Raw genomic sequence first — 23082 nt, 5'->3', positions numbered from 1 at the left:
CATGTCGGATGCCCCTTTCTGGCCTCTGAGGGCGCCAGACACGCATGAAGTGCACTTAAAATCACTTAAATACATGCAGGCCAAATATTCATACACATCAAATAAACCTTTCCACCCCTGAAATGCCCATCAGCTCCATTTGTTGTCATGTCCTGATCCTGGAACTTGCTCTGTAGATAAGGCTGGCCTGAACTTTCAAGGATCCTCCTGCCTCTGGCCCTGGAATGCTGGGATCAAAGGTGTGTGACACCATGGCCTGTTTGACCTCACACTTTTTTTTTTAGTTCTCCCTGCAGGCCAGAAGGGGGCACCAGATGTCATTATAGATGGTTGTGAGCCACCATGTGGTTGCTAGGACTTGAACTCAGGACCTCTGGAAGAACAGCCAGTGCTCTTAACCTCTGAGCCATCTCTGCAGCCCCTGGCCTCACACTCTTACTATTCCTGCCTTGGCCTCACAAGCAATGATCTCTCAGTTTTTGTTTGGCTTTGCTCTTTTGTTTGTACGGGCAAGGGATTCTCAGTACTGAACTTAGGGCCTTGGACATGCTGGGCAAGGACTTTACCTCAGTCTTTTTCTGCCTTTTACTTCGAGATAAGGTCTCACTGAGTTGTCAATACTGAGCTTGATTCAGGATTCTTCTACCTCAGCATCCTGTCAAGTGTCTGTGGTTACAGAGCTTCACCATCAGATCTTGCTTTCTTTACACTTTATAGATTCTCTCTCTCTCTCTCTCTCTCTCTCTCTCTCTCTCTCTCTCTCTCTGCCTCTCTCTGTGTGTCTCTCTCTCTGCCTCTCTCTTTCTCTCTCTCTGCCTCTCCCTTTCTCTCTCTCTCTGCCTCTCTCTCTTTCTCTCTCTCTCTGTCTCTCTCTGTCTCTCTCTCTCTGCCTCTCCCTTTCTCTCTCTCTCATTTTCTCTTTCTCTCTCTCTGCCTCTCTCTCTCTCTCACACACACACACACACACACACACACGCACACAGAGCTTCAGTTAGAAAGTGTAATGGGATGTCCAGAAGGAACAACCCCAAATCCTGAGATCCATTCTTACATGTAAGTAGATGTGCTGGGGATACCAAAATTCTGTGACGAAATTTTATTGCACGTAGCAAAGACACGAGAATTATAAGTGTGTGGATGAATAGTTTCTTCCTTCTGCCATTCATAAAAATGGAAGAGAGGGGCAGAGAATCCCAATGCAGTAGGTGTCCATCTGTTGGGCTATATTAAACCAAGAAGAGACTTTTCATTTCAAATTAGTTTCTTAGGATCTTTGGCACTTTCTCCTTGTGAAATATTTACAGAAAATATACATTTGAAAGGGGAATTAAAACAGAAACAAAAATTCAAGAAAAACTTTGCAACCTCTATGCTCGCTTTTGTATAAGATGGTTGTAATGCCCTATCTTTTCCGTTAACAAATAAAAATAGAAGGAAGTCATGCCTAGTGATGCAGGCTTTTAATTCCTCCTCAAAGGAAGAGCAAAAGTTCAAAGCCTGTAGGGTGAAAAAGTGAGTTCAAGGCCTTGCCAACTTAGTGAAATCAATCTCAAAATAAAAGATAAGGACTGGCAAGGTGATCTGCAGGTCGAAGTGCTTGCTGTGCAAGCCCAAGGTTCTGAGTTCAAGTCCCAGAGCCCATGGAGAGCTCACTTCTGAAAATCATCTCCTGACCTCCAGACATGGACCTTGGCATGTGTGTGCATGTGAGACACAAATAATGAAATTTTAAAGATCAAGTACACGGGGTGGTGGTGGCGTTTGCCTTTAATCTCAGCACTCAGAGGCAGAGGCAGGCAGATCCCTGAGTTCAAAACCAGTCTGGTCTACAGAGCAAGTTACAGGACAGCCAGGGCTACACAGAGAAACCTTGTCCCAGAAAAAAAAAAACAACCACAACAAAATTAAATACATTTAAAAAGCACTAGGATGTAGTTCACTGGCACAGCCTTGGCCAAGTGTGCACAAGATCCTGAGTCCAATTCCAAAAGACACTAAAAAGGGATGGAAGTAGCACGGGCTTGTGTTCTCAGCCCTCAGGATGAAACTGAACCAGGGATATTATGAGTTCAGGTCCACTCTGGACTATGTAAGATAGTTCCAGTTTTAAAAACAAAAATCAAAACCAAAACACATAGGCAGTGGAGAGATGGCTCACCTGTTATGATGTGTATCACTCAAGCAAAGCGCAGGAATTCAATCACCAGCACCCAGATCAGTAGGCTCACCTGCCTAGAACTACAGCACCAAGAAATCAGATGCCTCTGGGCTCCACAGGCACCTACACTCACATACACATACCCTCATAGACACACAAGTAATATGTGAGTATATACATACATACATATGTATATGTATATGTATATGTATATATGTATCTGTATATATACAGATACATATAATTAAAGCAAAAAAATTTGATCACGTAATCTTGGTCTTTTAACAACAACATGCCTTAATTTCAGCCAAATTCTGCACCAGAAAACATACAAGTGGAGCATTCTAGCATTCTAGCACGCGGGATGCAGAGGTATTGGTTGGCAGCAGACACAACTAGGGCCTCACTCCGAGATCTCCTCATTCTTGGTGAATTCTAAATTCTGTTAGGGAACACCTGTTGTACACTTGTTCAAGTTTTCAAATCCTAAACCAAACATGACGTCTTAACAACGGGCATTTTCGGGCGCGTTCTACTAATACTGACTCCTGCCGGTCGCCGTCACCCGGCTGGTGACGCAACCCGACGTGCCCTCCGCTCCGCCGGGATATCAAGATGGCGGCTCCCAGAAGCTGTGGTCTATGGCTCTACTGCTGCCGCGGGTGGTCGCGGGCAGCGGGAGACTGCAGGCTCCCCGGGTTTCATAGATTCTGGCTCGGAGCCACGCCGAGTGCGCGGTCCTTGTCCCAAGAGAAGCGAGCCGCAGAAACGCACTTCGGGTTTGAGACTGTGTCGGAGGAGGAGAAAGGGGGCAAAGGTGACCGGGCGAGAGGGCGGATGGAGGGACCTGTCTGTCATCGATTTGGTTTCCTTCACCCATCTGCGGGCGGATGTAACGTCCTGTTAGCCCTAGAGCTGTGGTCCTCACAGTCCTACAGCTCTGACTTCCGCGCAGTACCCACCTCCCAGACTCAACTTCCCACTATTGGAGTCTCATTTTCTGTAACTGGGGAGTGTTTCTTTTGTTTTTGTTTTCGTTTTTCCAGGCAGGGTTTCTCTGTAGCTTTGGAGCCTGTCCTGGAACTGCCCCTTGTAGACCAGGCTGGCCTCGAACGCACAGAGATAAACTGGGAATGCAGACATTTGAGACGCTACACCACGCCACACGCCCCCTTGTGTCCCTCAGTGTCAAGCTTGACGTGTGGAGATCACCTGCCTCTTTGAGTGCTGGGATTAAAGGCCTGTGCCACCAAACCCGACTTGCCCCCCCATGATCCTTAACTGTCATCAATTTCGAGGTTATATGCCAGGCGCCTTGTAGACATCCCCCACCCCCATTTCTCACTTCAGTTTCCCACTAGTGACTAATGTTAATCCCTTTCTTAGGAAACAGTTAAACAAGAACTTAACAGAATTTAAGATAGTAGTCGGGCAGGGAACGGAGCTCAGTCGGTAGGGTGCTTGCCTCTCCCACGCGCGGCTCAGTTTGAACCACAGATCCACGTAAATTGCGTGTGATGGTGTAAACATGTGATCCCAGGATCCCAGGAAGGTGGATGCAGGAGGGTTAGAAGTCAAGGTAATTTTCCACTGTACCTCAGATTTGAAGCCAGTCTCAGATAGTGAGAGCCTGTCTCTACAGAGACAAATTTAAGATTACTATAGTAGAAGAACTACTGTCTTAACACCATTTGGTTTTCTGGCTACAGAGTCCACATTCTTAGTTTCTTACTAAAGAAAGACACCATTCCCTCCCCTTAAAAAAATATACACGTAAGTCTGGCTGTGCTGGCGCATGCCTTTAACCCCAGCATTCCGGGAGGCAGAGGCAGGCAGATCTCTGTGAGTTCAAGGCCAACTTGGTCTACAGAGCTTCAGAACTACACAGACAAACCCTGTCTCGAAAAATCAAAACACACCACACCACACACACACACACACACACACACACACACACATACACACGAGCTAGAGGCAAAGGGATCTCTGAGTTCTAGGATAGCTAGAGCTACATAGTGAGAGACCCTGTCTCAAAAAAAAAAAAAAAGAAAAGAAAAGAAAAGAAAATTAAATGTAGTGCCCATACTTATAATTCCGGCATTCAGGAGGTTTGTGGTAGTATCACAAGTTCAAGGCATCCTGGGCTACAATATCAAGACCCTCTTCAAAAATTAATAAATCAGGAAAAGGGCTAGAGATAGATAAATCAGTCAATCAAGGGTCTAGAGAGATGGCTTATCAGTAAAAGCATTTGAGGACCCAGTTTAGTTCCCAGCGCTCACATGATGGCTCACAACTGTCCATAACAACACAGTCTGTGGGTTGCTATGACCCCTTTGGGGGTGGGACAGCCCTTTCACAAGTGTCACCTAAGGCCATCAGAGAACACAGATATTTACCTTAGGATTCTTAGCAGTATCGAAATTACAGTTATGAAATAGCAATGAGTAATTTTTATGTTTGGGGTTGCCACAGCATGAGGAGTTAGTTGTATTAAGAGGTCACAGTGTTAGGAAGATTGAGAACAACTGGTCTATATCCAGTCCCAAGGGATCTTAGATGCCCTCTTCTGGCTTCCATGGACACCAGGCACTCATGTGGCATATAGACATATACGAGCAGGCAGATACTCATACACATAAAATAAAAAGTAATGTGTTTTAAGGGTCAGATGTCCTAGTGCACACCTTTAATCCTAGCATTCGGGAGGCAGGCGGATCTCTGAGTTTGAGATCATCCTAGTCTACAAAGTGAATTTCAGGACAGCTAGGGATATTACATAGAGAAACCCTGTCTTGATAAAACCATTATACACACACACACATCATTCATATATATATGTGTGTGTGTGTGTATACACAAATATATATATTTAAAAACCCAAAAATGGGATTTAGCTCATATTTTAAAGTTTGGCTTAAAATGTTTAAATCCTAAGAAAAATTCCAAACACTGAGAATAAAATTGTTTTAGCTTAATTAAAAATGCACCAGGAGCAATTTGAACACTTTGCCCCCTTGTCATGGTGTTTACAATAGAAATTAAGCATGGGTCCTATGACTTGGCAAATTGCCATTAACCCCTTTCTAAACTTTCTGTTGGGGCATGAAGAGGTGACTTGTGTTCTCACCATCATGACATACCTCTAAGAACCCCTTTAATGGAAATTCTAAAACAAATTTATTACATCTGTATTGATTTTGTGTGTGTGCGTGTCTGTGGGCTCCAGGGAGGTCAGAGGACAAATTTCAGGAGTCAGTTCTCTCCTTTGCCACGTGGGTCCTGTGGGTTAAACTCACATCTTCAGGCTTGGAGGCAGGTGCTCCACCCGCTGAGCCATCTCCCTGACCGTGTGGCAGGTGCTCCACCCGCTGAACCCTCTCCCTCTCCCTCTAATTTTTATTTTCTATCACTTCTTCTGAGTCATCTTGAACCCGGTTGCCACAATTCTTATGCCTCACCCAGGTTAGAAAGTTTATCCTTACAAAGTTCTCTGCTGTGGATCTAGAGACTCTTGGGCCACATCAGTGTCTGTGTCCCCACAGTCACCCCTTCTGCTTGTGACTGCACTGATGTGCATTCTCATTCTGCTCCACCATTTCTGTGATGTACTCTTTGTTGTTGCTATTGTTGTTTGCTTGCTCCCCCCCCCCCCCCCAGTGCTGGATATTAAATTCAGGGCTTTAGTCATGCTCATTAATCTTTACCCTTATTCCCCTGGTCACTCATCTTTGTTGCTCAATTTCCTCTTTCATTTATTTAAGTATACCAAATGGGTTTGTCACCAAGAGACAAGGAAACAGTAGAAGTATTGTAGTCTGACATGAATGACTGTACGCTGATTAACTGATCCATGATGACACACATCAGCCTGCAGTCTATAAAGTAGATGACATAACTGGTTACTGATTATGACATATACCTCTTGTTTTCATAATGAGTCGTGGAATAAAAACTGCCCAAAGCTTGTATTTCGTGCTCATACTCACAGTTAATCCAGCACTGAGTTTGAATGGGGATGCTGGGCGTTAGGAAATAGGTTGGTTTCTCTTGTGAACCTTTAAGCATTTGATGCAGGGTGGTGTTGGGGTCTGCGGAAATCACTCGCTGGTGGGCTTCTTACCTAGCATGTGCAAGACCCTGGGTTCAATCCCCAGCACCATGAGAAGGGAAACATAATGTTAAGGTGCATCTTAGGTTTAATGTTAAGCATTGTGGCCTAGCATCACCTTGCAAAGACAGACACTTTGAAGAGGGAAAGCATCCCTTTGTTTCTTCCTTTAGATTTCCCCTCATCAGTCCATTGATAACTGTGTCTGTCTCACGCCAGTCTATCAGGTGTTTGAGAGCGTGGCCAGGAAGTATGACGTGATGAATGACATGATGAGTCTCGGCATCCATCGTGCTTGGAAGGATTTGCTGATCAGGAAGATGCACCCATTGCCCGGAACCCAACTGCTTGATGTGGCTGGAGGCACAGGTAATACCCTGATTGGTGTCCTTGTGAAGGCTGAACATCCTTAGACCTGTTTGCTGGTGAAGTGGGCTACCACACCTGCCATTAGACTGGCGGTGGTGACTGAAGGATCACTGTGCGGCTGACTTCTGATAGAGGGCAAGCATGTCGCTCCAGGGCAGCTTTGTGCCTGGTACTTTTCTACGAAAAGATTTCACCAACTAAAAAGTGTTCTGTGACATTTCATTATCTGAATGACTGCTTTATCTTTTTGGATTTTTGTTTTTTGGTTTTTGAGACAGTGTAGCTCTGACTCACCTTAAACTCACTTTGTAACAACCCAAGCTGGCCTTGAAACTCCTTGCTGTCTGTGATCCTCCTGCTTCTGCCTCCCCAGTGCTGGGATTACAGGCCCAGGGCACCATGCCCAGCTTGTTTTTTACTTTGTTCTGTTTTTCCTTCTCAATGCTTGGGAGTAAACCATGGCTTTACAAATACTGTAGACAAATCTGTGTCATAGAGCTTGGCTCCAGCCTGTTATCTTCCGTTTGGCCTTTAATCTCCTTTTCCTTCCATTTGGAGAAAAGCCTTTTCTCACACGACATAAGCTGTTCAGGACATAAGCTGTTTAGGCCTCATCTACTCTCACATCAGGCATCAAAGCATACTGTAGGCCTTTGTTCCTTATTGCACACTGAGCACCTGCAGAGGAAAATGCTAAGAATGTGTACATTAGAGAGCCTTTAATCTCAGCATTTGGGAGGCTGAGGTAGGAGAATCCAAGCCAGCCTGAATTCCATAGTGAATGTGAGGCCAGCCTGGGCTACAAATCAAGACCCTATCTCGGGCTGGAGAGATGGCTCAGAGGTTAAGAGCATTGCCTGCTCTTCCAAAGGTCCTGAGTTCAATTCCCAGCAACCACATGGTGGCTCACAACCATCTGTAATGGGGTCTGGTGCCCTCTTCTGGCCTGCAGGCATACACACAGACAGAATATTGTATATATAATAAATAAATAAATATTAAAAAAAAAAAAAAGACCCTATCTCAAAAAACAAACAGATAGGGGCTGGAGAAATGGTTCAATGGTTAAGAGTAAATATGGCTCTTGCAGAGAGCACTAGTTCAGTTCTCAGCACCTGTGTCAAGTGGCTCACAACTGTCTATAATTTAGCTCCAGGGGTCCAACACCCTCTTCTAGACTCCATAGGCACTGCACTTATGTGCACAAACCCACACACAGATGCAAAAATACACATAATTAAAAACAAAATCTTAAAAATAAATTAATAACCTGGGAGGCGGTAGCACACACCTTTAATCCCAGCACTTGGGAGGCAAGGGCAGGTAGATCTCTTTAGTACAAGGCCAGCCTGGTCTACAGATTGAGTTCCAGGACAGACAGGCCTACTCAGAGAGACCCTTTCTCAAAAAAAAAAAAAAAATGAACACATAAATAAACAAACCTAATAAGAAAAACCAAACAATTAAGAGCTGGAGATGTGGCTTAGTTGGTAGAGAGCTTGCTTAGCATGCATGAAACTCTGGATTCAGTCCCCAGTACCACAGAAACCAGGGCTGGCCATACACACTTACAGTCATATCCTTCAGAAGGTGGAGGCCAAAGGGACAGAAATCACCCTCTGCCACATAGCAAACTTGAGGACAACCTAGACAACATGAACTCCCTTCCTGTCTAAAGGAAGGCAGCAATAATAACATTGACAGAATGCGTGCTGGGGTTGAGGTGTTGCTTGGTGGAAGAGCACTTGCTTAGGCTCCTGCTTCAAACCCTTGGTTGAGCGCAATGCCACCTAGCAGCTATGGATGCCAGGTGAGCTGCTGTTTCACTGTATTGTTTAGGGGATGATGGCAAAGTCTGTGGGCTTGGTAGGCCATAGTCAAATCTGTAGATTGGAACCTATAGATGTAGAGAGCCGTCTTATACTACTTATATTAATTTTGTAGTTTTTTGTTTTTTAGAGAGGGTTGCCATGGCTGGCCTGGAACTTGCTATGTAGATCAGGCAGGCCTTTTAACACAAAGGTCCACAGCCTCCCAAGTACTGGGCATGTGCCGTCATAAGTGGCTTTTTTTTTTTTTTTTTTTTAGACCGGTCTCATGTATCACAGCCTAAATTTAAACTCATTACATAGCTGTGCTGACCTGATCCTCTCTCCTCCACTTCCCAAGTGCTGGATTGCAGGCATGCACAGCCATGTTTGATTATTTGATGTATGCTCTGCTAGGTGTGGAGCCCCTTAATTTGTGCATGCTAGGCAAGTACTCTCCCCACTGAGCCGCACCTGCAGCCCTTAATGTGAAAATTATTTTGAACCCCAGTTGTGTGATATATACATATAATCCCAGCACCCAGGAAGTGGAGGCATGAGTACCAGGACTTCAAAATTATCGTTAGCTACTTGGTGAACTCATGGTCAGACTGGGCTACATGAAACAGTATCAAATGAGAAAATAAGAAAGGAGGGAAGGGAAGGAAGGAAGAAAAGAAGGAAGGAAGGAAGGAGAAAGGTTTAGTGTAACTCAGGCATGGTAGCATGCATCTAGTCCCAGCTCAGGAGGCTATAGCAGGAGGGTCAGGAGCTGAAGGCCAGCCTAGATAACACAGATGCATCCTTTTTGGGGTAAAGGGAGGAACAGTTCTGTTGAAAGGAACAGAAGCATCCTTCCTCCATCACATGTCTCCTGCCTCTGCTCTTTGGGGCTTGGGATACTTTTTGCTTGGTTTCATTCTTATCTTTCCTTCTGTTGGCTTCCTGCAGGTGACATTGCATTCCGGTTCCTTCGTTATGTTCAGGCACAGCATCAGAGGAAACAGAGGAGACAGTTACGGGCTCAGCAAAATTTATCTTGGGAAGAAATTGCCAAAAAGTACCAGAATGAAGAGGACCCCTTGGGTGGTTCACTTGTCACGGTCTGTGACATCAACAGGGAGATGCTGAAGGTTGGAAAACAGAAAGCCGTGGACCAAGGACACACAGCCGGTGAGTCCCTCAGAGTAAAGTGATGCACATCAGTTCTCAAGTGTTTATGGTCCAGCCACTGGCCATGTAACCAGCTAGCAGGGACTGAAGATGGTGGCTGAGCCCAGCTTAGAGGTGTGTTCCAGAATTGGAGCAACGGGCTAAGCTTGGTGAGTAGTGCTGTGTGGCCCAAAGAGCTTAAGGATCTTCTTTTTTGTTGTTGCAGTTTTTTTTTTTTTTTTAAATCTGTATAGTGTTTAGATTGCATCTATGTCTCTGCAGCATCTGGGTGCCTGGTGCCTGCAGAGGGCAGAAGAGGGCATCAGATCTAGAACTGGAGTTACAGATGCTTGTAAACCTGCTGGGTGCTGGGAATCAAACTCAGGCCCTCTGGAAGAACAGCCTGTGCTCTTAACTGCTGAACCATCTCTCCAGCCATTGTTACTTTTTAAAATTATGTTTTTATTTATGGGGGCTAGAGGAGATTATACGGGTGCCATAGCACGCGTGTGGGGGTCAGAAGACAACTTGTGGGAGTTGGTTCTCTCCTTTCACCACATGGGTCCTGGTAACTGGGCTATGTCGTCAGGGTTGGCAGCAAGCACCTCTACCCACTGAACCATCTCACGCCTTAAAAATCTTCTTCAAAGCCGGGCGATGGTGGCGCACACCTTTAATCCCAGGACTCGGGAGGCAGAGGCAGGCGGATCTCTGTGAGTTCGAGACCAGCGTGGTCTACAAGAGCTAGTTCCAGGACAGGCTCCAAAGCCACAGAGAAACCCTGTCTCGAAAAAAAAAAAATCTTCTTCAAGTTGTTGGTTTTGTTGTTGCTTTTTTTGAGACAGGGTCTTAACTGTATAGCCTTGGCTAGCCTGAAACTCACTCTGTAGACCTCGCTGGTCTTGAATTCATAATAGGAGCTTCTTAAGTCACACAGTGTTCTCTTTCTTCCTTTTTTCTTTCGTTTTTAAAAACCTTTTTCAGTACTGGAGATTGAACCCAGGTTCTTGCACATGCTGACTATGCTACCCTGCCACTGATTTTACATCTGACCATTTTTCAAAATACTTGCCCTAGACAACCAGGCTTTGTACCTTTGGAGCCTATCCTGAAACTCACTCTGTAGGCCAGGCTGGCCTTGAACTCAGAGATCCGTCTGCCTCTGCTTCCTGAACCCTGGGATTAAAGGCACGTGCCACCACCGCCTGGCTGCAGTACATACTTTTTTTTTTTTTTTTTTTTTGTTTGTTTGTTTGTTTTTTGTTTTGTTTTTCGAGACAGGGTTTCTCTGCGGCTTTGGAGCCTGTCCTGGAACTAGCTCTTGTAGACCAGGCTGGTCTCGAACTCACAGAGATCCGCCTGCCTCTGCCTCCCGAGTGCTGGGATTAAAGGCGTGCGCCACCACCGCCCGGCTGCAGTACATACTTTTAATTCCAGAATTTGGAAGGCAAAAGCAGGTAGACCTTTGTGAGAGCTCTACGCGGTGAGTTCCCAACCAGTTCAGGCTACGCAGTGAAACCATCTCAAGCAACAAAGCTTGCCCTCTTGACTTAGATCTCCGGGACTGCCAGACTGCCCTCTTCCGTGCCATCAAGGCAGTGCAGGCAGCCAGAGAGACAAGGGCATGTCACAAAGAAGGTCCTCTGTCAACACTCTGGGCAATGTCAGCATTTCTCTGTCCCCCTCCCACTTGAATGTCTGGTTATTTTAGGCCAATTATTCTCTTCCTCCTCCCCACACATCAAGAAGAAGCTGCCTAGACGAACTACAGCCCACTTGGCTTTCATGATAAAGGACTCCTGTTAGCCATCCACGCTAGCCAGAAGGCAGTCTCTAGACAAGGACTACATGTCTTACTCCTACTGATGAACGCATTTCCTTTGTCCAGTGCTCGGCCATAGAGAACGGAGAACAAACAGTGAAATGACAGGGGATGCTCCATCTCTGGAGCCATCTCCTCCAGTGTAGCTGGGAACCTGCTTAGGAACTCGCTGTTGTTCAAGACAAAATGTCACATTATCCAGGCTAGCAGCTCGGGCTGGTCCTGAACCCCTGATATTCAGTTCTACCTCTGCCTGCCTGATTAAGCAATGAAAAGTAAAGCCACTTACGGTCTTTAAGCTAGGGGCTGGAGAGATGGCTCGGTGACTGAGAGAGCGGACTGTTCTTGCAGTGGGTCCCCAGCATCCACTTGGCAGCTTACAACTGCCTAAGACTCGAGTTTCAGGGCTCCAGCATCCTCTTCTGCCTTCTGTGGGCTCCTGTACATGTGTGGTGCACTTACATACACTCAGTCACACATACACACAAAAACAAACAACAAAAATCCTTTGAGCTAAATGGTTGGAATCTGTCCTTTGCTGACATTATTCCAGATGTAGTCAATTAGGTGGAAACTCTTCTGGGAGGAAGTGGCAGGTGGGTCTGGGTTCAAGGCCAGCCTGCTCCACAGAGGGAAGCAAATGTTCTGACCAAACAAAGAGGTTGGTTTTATGGAAAGATAAAGACTGGAGAAAACAGAAGGGAGGAATCAAAAGCCAATTGGCTGCTTCAGTCTCTCTCTTTGTAAATGAGTCCAGAAGGGCATGAGTGGCTATTAGCGGAGTGTTTCCAGTTGTTCCTTTCTTCTTGTAGGAGTAAAGTCGGAGGAGCCGTGCTAGTCCTCAGGTTTCACAGGTCATTTTCCACATGGATGTAGGAACTTGAGCACAAGACATCCACTATGATTTTCAGTCTGGTCTATTGGACCTAGTGCAGGAGCATAGTCCAAAATAGCGGCCTCCCATAATGTTTATTTGACAGTGTTGGAGTTTTTACATTAATTTACATTGTGTGCCTATGTGTGTGAGCATAAACTTGTTTTTGTGGAGGTCAAAGAACAATTTGTAAGAAATGGTTCTCTCCTTCCCCTTCACCATGTAGTTTGGTTTTGGTTTTTGGTTTTTGTTTTTGTTTTGTATTTCGAGACAGGGTTTCTCTGTAGCTTTAGAGCCTGTCCTGGAATTTGCTGTGTAGACCAGGCTGGCCTCGAACTCACAGAGATCCACCTGCCTCTGCCTCCTGAGTGCTGAAGTTAAAGGCGTGCACCACCACCGCCTGGCTCCCCCATGTAGTTTCAAACTCAGGTGTCAGTCTTGGCACCAGCACCTTTTCCTCGGAGCCGCCTTGCTGGTCCTTAGTAAACGGAATCAAAATCACTGTCCTTGAGGACACAGTTACACTGATGAGGAGCCACTGTTGTTTGAATTTAGAACCAGACCAATCACTCAGACCTATAATCCCAGATATTTGGGAGGCTGATGCAGGAGAATCAAAAATTCAAGATCAGCCTGGTCTTGAGTGAGTTCATTTTATGGTCAGTCTTAGACAATTTAGTTAATAAAAAGTTAAAAGAAAGTTGGAGCTGGGTGGTGGTGGTAGGTGAATCTCTGTGAGTTTGAGGCCAACCTGCTCTACATAGTAAGTTCCAGGACAGCCAGGGCTACCCAGATAAACCCTGTCTTGAAAACTATTTTTTAAAAAAGTAATAAGTAAAACCTTAAGACCATAACTCTTTACCACAGTGCTAACTATGAAGCACTTGGTTGGAAAAACATTGCTTTAGGGTAGGGCTAGCTATGTAGTTCAGTGGCAGCATTTGCCCAGCACACAGAATGTCCAGTGCTGAAACAGAAATGCTGGTGGGTAGCTGTCCCCAAGTCAGTTAGTGGGGGTTTTGTTTGTTTGTTTGTTTGAGACAAGGTTTCTCTGTGTAGCTTTGGAGCCTGTTCTGGAACTTTCTCCGTAGCCCAGGCTGGCCTTGAACTCACAGAGATCTGCCTGCCTCTGCCTCCCGAGTGCTGGGGTTAAAGGCTGCACCACCACCGCCCGGCTGTAAGTTAGGTTTTAAACCGGAGGACACCAGTGAAGGCGGCCAGAGTTCAGTGGAGACGGCGGGCGTTTCCGACACCGGATCTGGTCTCCACGACACCAAATCATGCCATGGAGACTCAGTATTAGTTATGAATGCTCGGCCTTTCGCATATGTTTGTCCCACTAGCTCTTATAACTTAGTTTAACCTGTTTCTATTCATCTGCGTTTTGCCTTGGTGCTTTTTACCTTTCTTTCATTCTGTATGTCCTACCCCGTGTCTGTCTGTCTGGTGTCTCCCTCATTTCCTCTCTCATTCTCTCGCTCTTCTCTTCTCCCTCCTACTTATTCTTTCTGCCTGCCTGCCCTGCTTATTGCTCTATTGCCTGGCTATTGGCCATTCAACTTTTTATTAGACCAGTCAGGTGCCTTAGGCAGGCAAGGCAACACATCTTTACATTGTTAAACAAATGCAGCATAAAAAAATGTAACAATCTTTACATAGTTAAAGTTATATTCCACAACAACCAAACAGTTCCCGAATTCTCTCACTTCAGTTCTGGCATTACCCAGACTTTGCATCATGGGCTCTGTGCCACTGGACCCCACCACAAGGCCACACACATTGCTGCCTAGGGCACTTACACTTTTATTTGACTTCCTACAGAATCCTCAGATTCTCTACTTCTCTGGTGCAGTGGGAAACAGCCACCTAGACTTATACCCAGAACTGGTTTTGTCTTCCAGGACTTGCATGGGTACTGGGAGATGCTGAAGAACTGCCCTTTGATGATGACAAATTTGATGTTTACACCATTGCGTTTGGGATCCGGAATGTCACACACATTGACCGGGTATGAATAGATGCATCCTCGGGATGCATGGGATTTTCAGGATAGCAGTTCCCCTGGAGTGGACCTATCCCAGGTGAAGACAGGGAAGATTCTTTTCTGGGCCCAGTAATTAAGAGGAGTGACTATTTAAACTTAGAGGTTTCGTCCTCCTCTTTCTCATCTGTGTGTGTGTGTGTGTGTGTGTGTGTGGTGTGTATGCTGGTATACTGGCCCTGAGAACCATGGCTTTTTGAGGATTTGAACTTAGGTCCTCTTACTTCCATAGCAAGTGTGCTTACCCACTGAGCTATCTCCATAGCTCTTCTCTTAATGTATGTATGTATGTATGTGTATATATATTCTTTATTGATATATATATGTATGTACCTGTGTGAGTCTTTGTGCACTGTGTCATGCAAGTGCCCTTGGAGACCAGAGAGACCAGAGAATGTTGGATCTTCTGGAGTTGGAGTTACAGGAAGTTAGAAGCCACCTGATATGGGTACTGCAAACTTTAACCTGGGTCTTCTGTGTGAGCAGTAAATGCTCTTAACCACTGAGCCATCTCTCCAGTCCCAGGGCTTTTTTGTTTCTTAGTTGCCACGATGTTAAGCCAGAACCAGTTCTTGGTTGCTCGGGTTGACACTTACATTCTCTTCATGGTTGGACTTGCCATGGTATTTCCTGTTTCCTTTTTTGAAGTTGTGTGAGTTTGCAGGTCAGAGGCATAGTCAGACACAGAAAGAGGCACTCGGATGCTGTCCAGGCTAAAGGGAACATCATAGTTCCAGTACAGCGGGAAGAGATGCTCATAGCTCAATAGGATTCAGCTCTTCATTTCCTCCTGAACATTCTTTCAAACATTTAAAGACCACATGCAAGAAACTGGCTTCTTTTCTGTGTTGTGGGCCCCCACTGTCTGACTCCTCTATTTCTAGGCAAGACTTTCTTTGTAGCGATTGCTCTGGTCTGAATATAGGTAGTACTCTCCAAGAGACCTGAGGGTAACACTGTTGAGAGGTGCTGTGGACCTTTAGATGGGGCCTTGTAGAAACCCCGTCGGTTAGTTGAGTGTGCTCATGCCTCCTGGCGGTTAGGGGCCTTGAGCTGTCTAGCATTTCTCTAAGCCTTCTTCCTTCCCTGCCCTTCTCTCCCTGTCCTGTTTTTATTTTTCTCTCTCTCTCCCTTACTTCCCCCTCTCTCTGCCACCTCTATCCCTTTCTCTATTTTATTACTTGGAAACCAAGATCAAAAGTGCCAGGTAAATGCACTTGCTACCAGACCTAACGGGTTGAGTTTAGTCCAGGAAATACACAGTGGAAGAATCAACTCCTGCAAGTTGTTCTCCACATGCATGCTCATGTGCACATACACACATGCACACACACACTAGATATACAGGTGTAGGTATAGATATATAGATATAGAGTGTGTGTGTGTGTGTGTGTGTGTGTGTGTGGTTTTTGAGACAAGGTTTCCATATGTAGTCCTGACATAGAACTTATTGTCTGTGACTTCATGTGTAGACCAGGCTGCCCTTGAATTCAGAGCTTCACCTGCCTCTGCCTCCCAGGTGTTGGGATTAAAGGCATGTATCACCACACCCAGCTGTATATTTTAATTAAAAAAAAAGCACTTTGTAGGCAGGTGTGGTAGCATATGGCTGTATTTTCAACACTCCTGCAAAGGCAGGAGGAGTGCTTTAAGTTTGAGGCCTGTCCTACATAGTGAATTCCAGGCCAGCAAAACTCATGTAACAATATCATGAAGAAACAAATCCTCATTTTGTTCTTTTGAAGCAGGTTCTCACTCTATAGCCAGGCTGACCTAGAATTCACTGTGTAGCCCAGGCTGTCTTTGAACTTGCAGCAATCCTGCCCCAGTTTCCCAAATGCTAGAACTACAGACATGAGCTACTACATCCAGCTTAAAAACAAAAATAAAATAAACAAAAAAACCCTCTCTCAGGCTGGAGAGATGGCTCAGAGGTTAAAAGCACTGGCTTCTCTTTCAGAGGTCCTGAGTTCAATTCCTAGCAACCATATGGTAGCTCACACCCATCTGTAATGAGATCTGTGCTCAGAACACTGTACTCATAATAAATACATCTTTAAAAGAGAAAAGAAAAGAAATGTAAACATAGGGAGCTGGAGAGATGGCTTAATGATTAAGAGCACTGGCTGCTCTTCCAGAGGACCTGGGTTCAATTCCCAGCAACCACCTGGCAGCTCACAATTGTCTGTAACTCCAGTTCCAGGGGATCTAACACCTTCACACCAATGCACATAAAGTTAAATAAATTTAAAAAAAAAAAACAACTCTCTGAAGAGACAAATTAATCCTGTAAATAATTACTTTGCTACTATGAAGGGAAATTTTTCTGTCTTTTCCACACTCTGCACTATTTGTGACACCAGTCATGTGGGCACATAAGCCTCTGCAAATGGCCACGTGATTCCCCTCCAGTTTAGTTATGATACTAGCTACTGGAACATCCATAGATTCCTCCAGGCTAAGGGTTCAGTCCACTAAACTGCACTCCAGTTCAGATATAATTTCTCCCTGGCTACAGGCCAGAGGGTCTTTGCCACCCTCTCTCTGGGTTTGATAATTTGCTAGAATGTAGTTTCCTAAACCAGGCTTGTCAACATATACAGCAATTACAGGACCTGGGAGGCTGAGCTAGAGTTGCAGGCCAGTCTTGGCTGTAGAGCTAGAGCCTATCTTTGTTGCCATTGTTTTTTTTTTTTTTTTTTGTGGGGTGTTTTGTCTGTTTTGGAGAAAAGGTCTCATGTTGTTACCCTGGCTGGCCTTAGACTCACTATGTGTGCTTCTGGCTGTAGCGTGCTAGGATTAAAAAAGGCACATGTCTCCTGGCCTGACAGATCCTATTTAAAACAACCAAGGCCAGGTATTATTGGTTCTTGTATGAGAGTTTGTCTCAAAAAATAAACCAAAAGCTGACCTTATTTGTAGTTGGAGGCTGCCCATACCCAAAATAATCACACAGAAACTGTATTAATTAAAACACTGCATGCCCAATCACTTAGGGGGTATTGCTAGCTAGCTCTTACATCTTAAATTAACCCATCTTTATTAATCTGTATCACCATGAGGTCATGTGTAGAAATAACCAGGCTAGCTAAGGATAAAACAATTATATTGTATTTATTATAAGGGGGGAAACACGAAATAGGAAACGAGAAATCCAAGCACAGTCCTGCGGGAAAAGGTGTAGGGAACATGCACACAGAGGTACACACCTTTTACCCTGGTTCCCAGTGAAGCCATTCCTTAACTAAGACCCACCTCTTAAGGATGGTTGGCTAACAAGGTTCCCCATTAGTCGTGGCCTACTGGCAAAGTTCCACCAGGCTCTGGGGGGCATCTTTTTCTTGTAGCTACATGGCTTCTCTCTGATGCTGCCTACTTTCTCCCACCATTTAGTTTAGTTTTCCTGCCTAGCTCTATACTACCCTGCCTTTGCCCAAGCAGCTTCTTTATTCATTAACCAATAAACACAAAACATATACAGAAGGACTTCCCACATCACTTCTTTGTTGCTTCTTGACTTTGGTGTGAAGGTGAGCAGTTTGCCATCCTGTGCCTCTTCACCAGAGTCTGCAGGCAAAGGTCTACCCTGTCCCAGCCTGGAGCCTACCAGATTGTAAGCGAAAACGAGCCCTTCTCTATGCTGCTCTGTGCAGTTTGTAGTGATGCTAGGCAGCCAGCACCCACTCTGTAGCTTGGTTTTTATGGCCATCCCTTTATCTATAAAAGGTTTATTATATGCTCTGATTGAAACGTGTTTTGCCAGTTGTTGTGGCTCACACCTGTGATACGGCACTCAGGAGGCAGAAGCAGGAGCATCGTCGCAGGTTTAAGGCTACAGGAGTCTTATGTGATGAGTTCTTGTCCTGTAGCCAGACCCAGTAACAACTGTATCTCACAAAAACAAAAAAAAGTAAGATTAAAATGAAATACTTTTGAATAAGATCAAAGTTGAAGATTGTGTCAGTGATAACCTCACACTCACCTCCCAGCATTCGGTGCCTCTTCTCCCACACAGTCTCCAATTCCTTGTGTATATTTGTAAAGATGTTTTGTGCCTTTTAAGTGTGTCTATTAAATTGGATGTGCTGGCAATGCCTATAACCCCAGTGCTTAGGAAGGACTGGGGAGATGGCGCACTCAGTAAAGTGCTGGCTACACAAGCAGGAGGAGCTAACTGTGGGGCACACGTTTTCAGTCTGCACTCAGGAGGCAGAGGCAAGCGCATCCCTGATTTCGAGACCAGCCTGGTCCATAGAGAAAGTTCCAGGGAAAAGGCCAGGTGTGTACTGGGGTTGCAGTGGCAGAGGACTTGTCTAGCATGTGCAAGACCCCGAGTTCAGTCTTCAGCATTCTAAAGAAACACATATGCACACAAGTACACACACGCACACACAAATCAGTGACTTTGTATGTGTCTGTGTTGCTTAAGAGCTTTTTATAGATACTCATTAATAGTCTCATTAAGTTAAGCTGGCCTTCAAGTCATCCTATAGCCTACGCTGGCCTTGTGTGGTCTCCCAAGTAGCTGGGGTTATAGGCCTGGGCCATTGGTTGGGCTTATGTGGTGATTTTTCTCCATGTTATCACATAAAACTCTTAGTTCTTCCTTTGACAATAGCTAAGTAGGTTGTATTTGTGCAGATTTCCCATGATGTTTACCAGGCTCTCGATGGGTAATGTTGTGTTGCATTCTGTGCCATATAAAATGAATTATCCACATATGTGTCATTTTCTGTCATATTCCTTTAATTAAAATTGTTATGTTGGAGTCTGGAGAGATAGCTCAATGGCTGCTCTCCCAGAGGACCCAGGTTCCAGTCCCAGCATCCACATGGCAGCTTACACCTGTGTCTGACTTTAGTTCCTGAGGATATGATGCCCTCTTCTGGCCTCTGCAAGCACTGGCACACAAGTGGTGCACAGATACGCACTGTGGTTCTAATGCATGATTCTAAGCTTCATCTTCATGGAGCTGTGCCCGTCTGCCTGCATCAGCAACTTTCTCTAGTCACGGGGCAGCAAGTGCCTGAACATGGGGTAATTTCTGCATATAAATCATAAGGAAGTAAAAGGGAATTTATGGGGAATGTTTCATTCAGTGCACATAGAAACTCAACCGGCCTCTGACCCTTGGAACTGTGGAGAGGTCGCTGAGGATTTCCTTGGAATTGTGGAGAGGTTGCTGAGGATTCCTTCTCGCTCTTTCTCTCAGGCACTCCAGGAAGCCCATCGGGTCCTAAAGCCAGGAGGACGGTTTCTCTGCCTGGAGTTTAGCCAAGTGAATGATCCCCTCATATCCAGGTTAGCACTGATAACAGAGCTTTATAAACTTGTCTAGCAAAAGGTTCCCCACCCCAAAATAGAAAATAGCCAGTAAGCTACAGGCATCTGACTTTGTAAGTTCAGAGGCTCCAAGGGGCAGGGATTCTTGAAGAGGTCAGTGAGTTCTTAGTGAAAATGCTTGGTCCAGAAGAGCCTCAGCAAACACCCAGAGGCCATGCTAGCCCACACAGTTTGTTTTGTTTGACTCATATGGTATTTTAAAAAATTTAATCCTAGGTGTGGTGACTTATACCTGTAATTCTAGCACTCAGGAAGCTGAGGCAGGAGGATCACTTCAAGTTCAACCCTTGCTTGGGTCTGTATAATGAGTTCAGGCCAGACTAGTCTACACAATGAATAAAACTATCTCAAACCCACCAGCCAGCTAAAAACGTGAAATCAGGAAATTAACATGAGAACCTGGATTTCCAACTTCACTGGAAAAATCAGATGGGTCACTGGTAGGGCGAACTCCTCCGCGCAGGCATCAGAGGCAGAGTTAACTGCCTTTCCTCCAGTTTTACGCAGCCGTCAGTCCCTGTGGGCCTTGCTCTTGGCCTACTTGCCTTGTTTCAGTCACTTGCTTGACCCCTGTAGACATCTGAGTCAGTGACTCCTGGCTTACACTGTCCCACTTACTATCTCTCCCCACCCCCGCCCCCCAGACAGGGTTTCTCTGTGGCTTTTGGGGTCTGTCCTGGAACTAGCTCTTGTAGACCAGGCTGGCCTCGAACTCAGAGAGATCCACCTGCCTCTGCCTCCCGAGTGCTGGGATTAAAGGTGTGAGCCACCACCGCCCGGCTCCCCACTTTATATTAAGGGATTGATCCAAACACATTTTTGTAAAGATTTATTTGTTTGTTTTGAGACAGGGTCTCACTATGTAGCCCTGGCTGGCTGTCATGGAACTCTCTATATAGACCAGGCTAGCCTTAAACTCAAACAGATCTGCCTGCCTCTGCCTTCCAAGTGCTGAGATTAAATGTGTGCACTACCATGCCTGGCTACGGAGAGCATTCCTAACCGCTGGGCTATCTCGCCTAGCCCCACACTTTTATGTTATTGGTACAGGGAATACACCCAGAATCCACTCTAATCTTAATCTTTGCCTTTGTCACTCTTTGTTTTGTTTTTTTTAGGCTTTATGATCTGTACAGTTTCCAGGTCATCCCTGTCATTGGGGAGGTAATTGCAGGAGACTGGAAGTCCTATCAGTACCTTGTGGAAAGTATTCGGAAGTTCCCAAATCAGGTACAGAGCTTTTGTAATTTACAGCCAATGCCCTGAGATCGCAACCCAAGCATCCCATGTGCTTCTCTTGTGTTTCAGGAAGAGTTCAAGGAGATGGTTGAAGATGCAGGCTTTCAGAAGGTGACCTATGAAAACCTGACAACAGGAATCGTGGCCATTCATTCTGGCTTCAAACTTTAGCTCCTTTCTGTGTGCAGCACAAACCAGTCGTTTCAGCGGAGGTCTGGAACTGGAATATAATCTCCCTGATGAGACAGTAGCGGAGCATCTCTCTTCTCTTGAATCAAACCTTGGATTCATGTTCTGCACTGACCAGTCTCAAAAAGGAAGAAACAAACCCCTGCTGGTTTTTGCAGCTCTCATTAGTAGCTGCCCGGGCCACCAAGGCCTTCTCCCAGAAGTGTCTGGTCTGGTTTTGCTGAACTCCTGCTAACACTTGGCTGTGCAGTGTGGAGTCAGGTAAAACCAGCACTTACACAGTGCTGAAACTTCCTCATGGCTCGTCTGTCACAGATGCCTTCCAGAGGGATAATGGATCATGGGAACTAGTGTTGAATCTAGGGCTAAAAGCCCAGGTCCACGTCAGAACGCTGGCAATATTAGAACCCTGGGCTGGTGAGGTGCTCAGCGGTGAGCACATATTAGACTAACCAGGGGCTGAAGGTGCGGTTCAGTGGGAGAGCACATGCTTAGCCTGTTGAGGCCAGTAGCAAACAAACAAAAGTAGGATTTTGTAAAGCAGTAAAGTTTACATTGTGGGTGCTATTTGTCCCTTTTTCTTGGGGGAGGTGACAAAGGCAGTGCATGTCACCATCCGTGTCAGTCTTGTCACCAGGCACCATCCTCGTGTCCATCATCAGGAAAGCAGTCTTAGTAAACGGGGCCTGTCAGAATACACTATACATGTTTATAGTAAAAAGAAAGAACAGAGAGTAGGGAAGGAAATAATTTATATCAGGGTTGGGGGATGACTCAGTAAGTGCACTCGCTACGCTTGCACACCGAAGTTTGGTTCCCAGCACCCACGTGGTGGTTCACAACCATCTGTAACTTATGCTAGGGGACCCATTGCCTCTTTTGACCTCTGTGGGCACTGTGCACACACATACATGCAAACAGTGATACACATAAACAGTAAAACAGATATAAATCTAAAGAATACATGTACTTATGAGCCTTGAATGATGGCACAAAACTGCAGGCTCAGCACCCAGGTGGCAGGAGGACGACTGTAGGCTGAGGCCAAGTCTGCACAACAGGCTCCAGGCCAGCTAGGGCTGCGCCCTGAGCTCATGCTTACCTCAGAAAACTTAAAACAACAACAGACCATTACTACAGGCTGCCCCTTTGGTATTCCAGAACGGGCCTAGGCAGAGCATGTACTGTACAGTCCAGTGTGATGCTAAGAGGCTTCACGTGTATTTTGAACATGACATTTAGTACCAAGTCTTGCTAAGAAACTGCAGAAGCTGGGCGGTGGTGGTGCATGCCTTTAATCCCAGCACTTGGGAGGTAGAGGTAGATGGATCTCTGTGAATTCAAGGCCAGCCTGGTCTTCAGAGTTCTAGGACAGCCAGGCTACACAGAAAAACTCTGTCTCCAAAAACAAAAGCAAGACAACAACAAAATAAATAGGGCTACAGCACACTAGGAGTCACTAACAGATCACGTAAGACCTTGTCTGTCTCCGAACGGCTCCCAGACAGCCAACTGCAGATGTCTCAGAACAGCAGGAAAGAGCAGCTGACATGCTAAACTACATTTTTCTTTTCAGCCAGCTGGAGACTACTGGCTTTTACATTAACAGGAAGGAGCAGGAACTGATAATCCATAAACCATCCAGCCAAATTTGTTTCTATGGCAACATGTTTTCTCACATCTGAACCTGAAAATGAAAGTTAAAAGCTACCATGTATTGACAGAAAGCACGAGCCAGATCAAATAGATCAAACCCTCAGTGTCCAGGCCTAGGACTGCTGATGGGGACCGTCGTCTGCTTGGTGAACTACAGATCTGATGGCCAATTTCAGTTGGGTTTCAAATATACAGCTGGTCATCAAGAGGGAAAGGGACATAATTTATGGAGACATTTCTACCTATCTAAATAGATACAAATCTGAAATACCCTAACTGTAGGCTCCTACTCCAAAATACCCCATCTTTTCATGCCAACT

The 23082-nt window shown here is 45.5% G+C and overlaps 1 protein-coding gene across 1 annotated transcript; it reads left to right on the top strand.

Moving 5' to 3' along the window:
- The first annotated feature begins 2753 nt into the window (after window positions 1-2753).
- Coq5 (coenzyme Q5, methyltransferase) lies at window positions 2754-21673 on the top strand. The gene is made up of 7 exons (XM_038344714.1): window positions 2754-2975; window positions 6489-6638; window positions 9398-9619; window positions 14196-14302; window positions 19548-19636; window positions 20797-20908; window positions 20987-21673. The coding sequence occupies exons 1-7, from the start codon at window positions 2774-2776 to the stop codon at window positions 21086-21088; spliced, it is 984 nt and encodes a 327-aa protein (XP_038200642.1). The 5' UTR covers window positions 2754-2773; the 3' UTR covers window positions 21089-21673.
- The last annotated feature ends 1409 nt before the right edge of the window (window positions 21674-23082 follow it).

This window comes from Arvicola amphibius, chromosome 10, assembly GCF_903992535.2.
Source record: "Arvicola amphibius chromosome 10, mArvAmp1.2, whole genome shotgun sequence".
NCBI lineage: Eukaryota > Metazoa > Chordata > Mammalia > Rodentia > Cricetidae > Arvicola > Arvicola amphibius.
Note: the sequence above shows the minus strand (reverse complement) of the source record. Positions and strands in the feature narration are given on the sequence as shown.

Bases quoted from the DNA above. Each gene is read 5' to 3' on its own strand.
- Coq5 (XM_038344714.1), top strand. From the start codon at position 2,774: ATGGCGGCTCCCAGAAGCTGTGGTCTATGGCTCTACTGCTGCCGCGGG. The intron at 9,620-14,195 runs GTGAGTCCCTCA...TTTGTCTTCCAG, and splicing joins GGACCAAGGACACACAGCCG to GACTTGCATGGGTACTGGGA. The intron at 19,637-20,796 runs GTTAGCACTGAT...TGTTTTTTTTAG, and splicing joins AATGATCCCCTCATATCCAG to GCTTTATGATCTGTACAGTT.